General features: G+C 46.7%; 1 protein-coding gene across 13 annotated transcripts in view; it reads right to left on the bottom strand.

Annotated features, from left to right (window-relative positions):
- DDX24 (DEAD-box helicase 24) overlaps window positions 1-8,158 on the bottom strand; it is a 35,888-nt gene that overhangs the window by 3,353 nt on the left and 24,377 nt on the right. For all 13 annotated transcript variants that reach the window (XM_082733305.1, XM_082733303.1, XM_082733302.1 and 10 more), the window contains 5 exons: window positions 7,702-7,855; window positions 6,916-7,431; window positions 4,509-4,584; window positions 2,592-2,780; window positions 1,172-1,301 (listed from right to left, as the gene is read on the bottom strand). In XM_082733305.1, coding sequence (XP_082589431.1) covers window positions 1,172-1,301; window positions 2,592-2,780; window positions 4,509-4,584; window positions 6,916-7,431; window positions 7,702-7,855 — 1,065 coding nt within the window. The remainder of the gene's footprint in view (window positions 1-1,171; window positions 1,302-2,591; window positions 2,781-4,508; window positions 4,585-6,915; window positions 7,432-7,701; window positions 7,856-8,158) is intronic.

The raw sequence follows: 8,158 nt of genomic DNA, 5'->3' as shown, positions 1-8,158 counted from the left end.
AGATTAGAATCCAAGGCTCCTGACTGGAAGATCGGTTTTCTTCCTATGACCCACTCAACTGCTACTTGCTAGTCGGGGTATGGTGACTCGACAGGTACAAAGACCCCGGGAGACTGTGAACACCGTCTGGGAGCCCAGCTCTCCTACCCCTCCCCACCAGCACTGTGACTGCACCTGTAGAGGTGGGCACAGCCAAAGAGCCCCAAGCCAACCAGTCCTCAGGGAGCAGAGCTCAAGCCCCAAGCTTGAGCTATCAGGGGGAACAGCTCATCGTCACCACGCCCACTGGTCTGGTTCCCAGCTTCCATACTAAGCAGACAGCTTGTCAGCTTCTGAATTTGTTGGCTTTGGCACTGAGATGCCAACACCTCAGGTGGGCTGCCCAACTGTGGGATGGAAAGAATACCGGATCTACTGTGATTATCAGTTCAAGATCTGATTCCACCACTTTTTAGATTCAAGAGCCTTCCTCGAGCAGGGACCACAGAGATTCATCCCTGAATCCCTAGGCTCTTGCCCAGGTTCAGAGTCGGGCTTCAGTAAAGGCCTGGTAATGGAGCTATTTCCCTGCACAAACAGCTTCTCTTCCATGAACCTCAAAGTTTCCATATGTAAAAGAATGATAATTCCTGCTCTGTTCATGTCATGAGACCATAGAAGTCAGATGAGATGATGACTGGTGTAGTAGAAACAATAATGATCATAAATAATAACTTAAAATGTATCAAATCCTTCCATTTGCCAGGTACTGATTAAGGCACTTTATATACATCAATTCAAGCCATCTTTTGCAATAACCCCATGAGGCAGGAACATTATGACCTGCATCTTATATATGACAGCCTAGGTATAAAAGCGAGATTAAGGAGCTCGACCTCGTCACACAGCCAGTTAAGTGGATGGACCAGCACTGGCCGCACAGCCTACCCCTGATGTCACTACCTTTCCACATGAGGGAAGCAGCTGAAGCTCCTGACAAATAAGACAGAGGCAACAAAGTCAAAGATGGTAGGCTCATCTGAGAGTAAGGCCTGTCACAAAGGAAAAGGCATCCTGCTGATTTTAACAGGACCTATGGTACTGGCGAAGTTCCAATAGGATAAAAGTTGAAGGAAAAAAAAATGAAAAATGCTGAATGTATTCTTCAAGTCCTGGAATCCAGCCCACTCACCCTTATACATCTCTTCTTCCAGCTCAATCTCAAGGGCGGCTGCTGCCTGTTCAATCCAAGAGTTGTGCAGACAAGCCTGGAAGTTCCGATATTCGGCCTTCTCAATCTGTCGAGCTAAATGGATTCGTTCCTGGGGGAAGGGAATAGAGTATTCATTTGACAGTGCTCAGGCCTCAGAATAAAAGCAGTGAGAGCAACCATTACATGAGTGTATACAAACGAAATCACAAGAGCCAGCTTTCCAAATGATAAACCTGAAGAGCCCCACCTGTGGGAAGCCCACCTCGGTTGGATGCCAATTTACAGGTGTCCGAAGAGAATTCTTCCCTAGACACCACAGATAGTTAGCATAGCCGAGCTAGGACCCTGACACACCCCAACAGCCCCAAGTTAGAGCCACACTGTGACTGATCACAGGGACCACAAACTCACAGAACCACCTTCCTTCTCCTTCCATGTTGTCCTTGCCAAAAACATTTCAACTCTCCTGCTCAAGGGTGCTGGGGTCAGACCGCAATGAACGGAAACACGGGTAAAATGGATGAGATACTGTAGTGTGGGGAAAGGAGCCATGACAAGCGAAGAGTACCTCCCAACACTTCTTACTAATGGGAATTCTCTGTCCTCTCCATCCTTCCAAGCTCCTCTCTCATCATATTTTCCCGCATGGGGAATACTCCTTTTAAGTCAGAGGAGCCAGGAGTCCTTGACCTGTTCCATGCTTTTGCTCCCTCATTTCCTGGAATTCCATCTCCTTTCCACCTCTCCATATGCAGGAGGCTTGGAGGAAACCTTGCCTCCTACCAATATAAGCATAATCTCCACCAGTCCCATGGTGCTCTGTTTGTACCTGAAATTCAGCATATGGGCTCAGCCTCCCTCACAAGCCAGTGGACCTCTCTGGAGGAAAACCCGCCTGGCTTTGGTACCTGACACACGGTGGCCCATAGTCGGCAGCAGCTACTCCACTGAATGCTGAGTTAAAACAAAACCACAACGGTAGAATTACTGCCATTTGCTTCAGGGATGTGGCAAAGCTTTAGTATCTGCCTCAGCAGACAAGCTGACCTTACTTCCCTACAACCACTGATGTCCAGGCAGCCACAATGTCCTTGTCCAGTGGAGGGAGATGGTGGTAGTGGAGGCTCCACGGGTAGGCAGTGAAGAAAGGGCTCAAGAGGAAACTCCTCGTGTTTCTGACCACTCACCTGTCTCCCTTCTCCCACCTACAGTGCCCCCATTCCCTCCATTTTGTTTTTCTCCCTCCCCAACCACTTTTTTAAAAAACAAATCTCCCTATTCAGCTGTTGGCAGAACCCTTAATTTCCAAGGGTCCTACTGCCAGAGCCTCACAGCAGGTCTGAAGGCACAGCATGATTCCTTCCCTCATGAGTACTAGATTTTTAACTTTTCTTTTTACCTTGACTGCGTCCATGTACTTAGTCTGCACAGGAAACAGTGGGATGTCCTCATCTTTCTTGAGGGTTTTGTAAATCTTCTTAAAGTTGATCACATCCTCAGGCCCAATCAGCATCAGGCTGAGGCCTTCATTAGTGGCACGAGCCGTTCGACCACTTCGGTGGACATAGATCTCCGAGGTGCGCGGGACCTACCAGAGTAACCAGGACATCAACGCACGGTTATCACCAAACAGTATTCTTCCCCTCAGGACCAGCTTCCCCGAGTTAGGCAGCTAGAAACCTCTCTAACACTGTGGACAGATCCAGCCCTTTTCCCTCAGTCCTAATTCTTCAGCCCATTCACTGTGCAGCGTCTGCCCTCCCGTGCCCTCTGCCCTAGTTTCAGGTGTCCGAAGAACACTGTTCAGCAGAACAGTGACAATCACTTATTTCATCTCTAGTCTTTCCCATTCTGCTTGACCCAGCCCGAAGCTGCCACTCCAATCTTCGTGAGTCAAAGCTCTGACCGTAATTCCCACTCTAACTAAAGCAACTCCACTGATTCTTCATTAACTCAACATGAATGACTGAGCATGGTAATTACAATGAACATTTACTGAGTGATTACAATGGGCCAGGCAATTCCAAGCACTCTACATGCACTTTTTCCTCCCAAATAGTAACACGAAGTGCTTTCATGATTATCCACATTATGGACAAGGAAACTGACATACAAGAGATGTTAAGCAATTCCCCCTAGGTTGAGGAATTAAATAGCGGAGCCAAGATCTGACCTGAAGCAGTCCAGCTGCAAAGACCACGCTAACCCCTAGGCTCCACTGCTTCTACTCTAAGATATGCTGGATATATTGTGCACGGGTGTGGCACGGGTGCGACAATCCCTCCCTCCCCTGCACCCGCGGCACATGCCAACCAAGAGCAGTCTTTTCCACTGAGCCTAGGTGAACACAACCACTTCCAACGCAGCTCTAAGCACTTAACTGTTCAAAATGGTGCTAGAAATGCGGTCTATTGGCCATTTTTCACTTTCTTCTCATCACATAATCCCCCACTGCAGCCAACTGCCCACTTCCACATGCCCTCCTCCTTCCCTTCCACCTCTACATGCCCAGATCCTCCCCATCCTTAAATGCAAAGCATCTTTTAGAAAGCCCTTTCCAACTTCCCAAACTCAAAGTTACCACTCTCTCCCATTATATTTTGCAACTTTCTAATATCTTCTGCCTTAAATGATGGCTGTGGTCATCTCATCTCCTTTAGTTGGGCTGATACTTCTCAGGGGCTAAGACTGTATTTTGTTCATGTGGATATCTCCCACGAAGACTGGTCCAGCCTCTTCCCCAAAAAGGAGGAAGAAAGATTTGCTAACTGAACTGGTACCCTGGAAGATTTTTTTGAAGATTTATTTATTGGAGAGACAGAGAGTGTGTGCTTGGGGGGTGGGGTAGAGGGAGAGAATCCTCAAGCGGACTCCCCACTGAGCTCAGGGCCCCACACTGGCTTGACCTCATGACCCATAAGATCATGACCTGAGCCAAAACCAAGAATTGGATGCCCAACTGACTGAGCTGCCCGGGCGGCGCCCTTACACCCTGAAAGATTTTTAAAGCGTGAGGGATTAGAAATGAATTAATAATGTCAGAATAACCATATCTTACTGAATATTTAACACTGTGCTAGGGGTTTCATCAGCAGGAGCTCATTTAATTCTCACAGTAACCCCAAGGGTTAGGCAGCATCATCACTCCCAGTTTACAATGACACTGAAACCAGAGATAATAAAAAACCAGATGCCAGTGGTACTCTGCGGCATGAGGCCTTGGGACTAATAATTCTTCTCCCTCCCACTCCTCCCTACCCAAACATTTGCTTGAAAAATCCCCCATTCGATGCAACAAATTCCCTAATGCCCCTACCTGGTAATGGATGACATGCTGGACTTTAGGAATATCCAGGCCCCGAGCTGCGACATCTGTTGCCAGGAGGACACAACTGTGGTAGAGAGATGAAGTTCATTAATAATAACTAATAGCTATCATTAATCAGATTCTTACCACCTCTTGAGTATGCCAGATGAAGCAACTGAGGCTCAGAGAGATTAACTTCCCAAGGCACAAACATGTCTATTCACTTGTGGAGCCAGGATCCAAAGCTGGGTCTCACTGGCCACAGTCAACCAGCCACCCTCTGCCAGTAATAAAAGACCACCGCCAGTGAATTAAATGAGGTCATACATATTCAGTGACCTCATTTTCTATCACCCTCCCACTCACTTCCCTCCAGTCACACAGACATCCTCGCTTTCTTTCCAATTTGTCAGACATGCTCTGGCCTCTAAGCTTCTGCACTTGCTACACCACAGGCCCTACAAGGCTTCCTCAGACATTCATGTTTCCTTGCTTTGTCCACACTCTGCTGTAACCCCTGCCTCTCAGGGAAACCTCCCTGACCCCGCTTTTGCACAACTCCCTGCACAACTTCACTCCTCAGCACTCAGCACCACTTGACAAACTACATTACTTGCTTTTCAATTTATGATCTCCCTCCACTGGAACGTAAACCCTGTAACAGCAAGGACTTTGCATTACTCACTGTTCTATTACCTACAACGGTTCCTGGTTTCCAGTAAACACTCATAAATTTCTTAATGTATGTGTAGTTCAAGAAAAGTCAAAAGCACCTGATCTGTGTCTTAAAAACTTGAAGATTCTGGGCTCTTCAGAATCCCTGCTCCCTATAGTTCTGAGGTAGGGCTGAAGAATGATGCAAATGCAAGTTTTTAAAATATTCAACTACTGCTCTAAGTCAAAAGCAGTAACTTTTTTTATAAAGGGCCAGACCATAAATTATTTTGGGCTTTGCAGGTGGTAAGTCTCTGTTGAAACTACTCAACTCTGCTACTGCAAAAGTAGCCACAGACAATACATAAATGGGTCTTGCTGTCTTCCAATAAAACTACTTGATTTAGCCCATGGGCCATAGTTTCCCATCTCCTGATTGAATAAAATGTAGAGGCCATTTGCAGGCAAACAGACTTGAGGAATGGAATGTAGAAAGAAAGGGCCCACAGCTACCACCTGGCTAGATACAGACAGACCCATCAGGGGACCCACCTCAAAATACCCACAGGCCCTAACTGACCAATAGGCTACTTACAACTAGGCAGTTACCAAGAAAGGGAGAATTCCGTACATGGCCATAATTCCTCATCTTCCCCCTCTAGAAAGAGCCCCATCCACTGCCTCACTGCAGAAAGCCTCTCCTCTGCTGTCCTGCTTGCCCACTCCCTTGTGGTATAGTCAATAAACTTCCATCTCCTTTGTTCTGCCTCAGGTGAATTCTTTCAATACCAGCGCCTTGGCTTCTACCAGATTGTTGCCCCACATTTGGGGTCCCCCATCCAATTAGACAAACACCACCATTTAGACACCATATAAACCACTAACTTCTACCTAGCAATATTCCAAGGGAGGTAAACCAGACATTTGTTCTAGAAATTAATCACTCTGTAACCTGACAAAACACAGGGCAAAAGTCAATCTACATTTGACCTCAATTTTTCCATATCCTGACAATATGCACACTGGTGAGCATCATTGCGCCCAAAAGGAGATGCACAGTGGCAGCATAGCAGGACAAAGCAAGAGCTCTGGGTCTGATCGGTCTGAGGCCGAGGGTGCTCTGACATTTTCAGGCTAAGAAATCTTGGGCAAGCTGATTAGCTTTTCTAGATCTTATTCTTATGAAATGAAAATAATGACAATATATGCTACATAGTATTAAAACATTTAGCAAGTACCTACTGTGGGCTAAACATTTGTTCTAAATGCTTTATATGTATAAATTCCCTTACTCTTCCTAACTAACCCTCTCAATTAGCTTCTACTATCATTCTATTACACTAATTATGAGAAAAATGGAACACACTGACGTAATTTGGCCAGCTTAAAGTGGCACAGCCAAGGTCTTAATCTCAAGCAGTCTGGTTCCAGTCTGTGTTCTTAACAATAAATCTATTCTGTTTCCTCTCAAAGATGCTAGAACTGAATGAATGTGATAACGTATCTAAAATGTCAACATGATACTTACTCTATTGTTAACATGTATTATTGTCACCGTTACTCATTAATAAGAGAGTTTCTGTTGGGCATTATCAGCAACCAAATGCATCAGATAAGAGTAAGCCTGCTCATGATGTGCAAAAAAGGGTTACCATCTACTGATAAGGCCTCCATGTCAGAAGGCAGCTTCCCATCATCTCCCCATCCTGGCAACCTTGATCTAATGACTAGAAACTGGGCTCTGGGTACAGGCCTGACTTACTCTTCCAGACGGGCAAACTGCTCCAGGTTCCTGAGCCTCTGCTTCTGGTGCATGCAGGCATGTAGGGTCAGTGGCATGATATCCAGGACTTTGAGGAGCCCAGAGAGGCGTTTGATACAGGAGATACTGTTGGCGAACACTAAGGTGCGGCCTGGATACTGCATCAGGAAGTAATACAGATATAAGTCTTTCTCATCCGTTTCACAATGAATCTTGGTCTCTGTCAGTGTCTCCACTGTGGCCTCATTTCTGGTCAGGTCAATGACTTTGGGCTTGCCCCTCATGCCAATCTTCTGCACGAGGAGGTCAAGTTTGGCAGTTTTGTCAATTTTCTTTATATGCTTCTTATGAAGGATTCGAGCAGGAGCTTGATGTACCAGGGTCAGTGTGGCAGAAAAAATAAGCGTCTGTCTCTTTGGGTTGTACTGGGAGTCACTGAGCATCTCTAGCAGCTGAGAGAGCTCAGCAAAGTGGCCTTTCTCAACCATCCGATCAGCCTCATCAACCACCAGACACCTGCAGATGCAGAGAGACCCACATAACCTGAGGAGTCATTTCCACAGCACACTCGACTACCAGCTCCACCCCCAACACACAAAGACATACACACACCACCACAAGGAGGGACTCCATCCCCTCATGCCCAGCTTTCTAGAGGCCAAAGTCCAGCTGGTACCACACCATGGCACTTAGTGACAGGGAGAAGGTAGTGCGTACACTATGGTGCTACCTCAGGCCCACAACAGAGAAGGGAGTGAAAGGGAAAGGGGAAGTACTGTCACTTACCTGAGCTGCCTAAGGTTGCTCAAATGAGGGTGCTTTTCTTTAATTAGCTCCCACAGCCGGCCCGGAGTGGCAACCACAATCTCTGGCTGGCGGTTTAGCATCCTCTGCTGTTTCTGCGCTGACATTCCACCAACCAAAATAGCAGTTTTAATTCCTACGACACACAGAATATAAAAGACCCTGTTATCCAGTTTGGCTGTGTATTTTCTGCCAAAACTAGGACAGGTGCCCCCAGATTGGCAAAGGCAATCAATCACCAGGACAGTTCCCCTTTGTGGGGGCGGGGAAGAGTGGAAGGCTAAAAAGCGGGCCTAGCCTGATTCTCTGCGCTACTCCTAGATCTGGGCCTTGCCTACTTCCCCAACCTCATTTCTTCTTAATCCTTCCCCTTTATCAACAACAGAAGAGCTGGATTTGAACCCAGGCATGTTTACCCAAAGTTCCAGGAAAACTAAGC

Source organism: Mustela nivalis (assembly GCF_964662115.1).
Source record: "Mustela nivalis genome assembly, chromosome: 6".
NCBI lineage: Eukaryota > Metazoa > Chordata > Mammalia > Carnivora > Mustelidae > Mustela > Mustela nivalis.
This window is presented reverse-complemented; position numbering and strand designations above follow the sequence as displayed.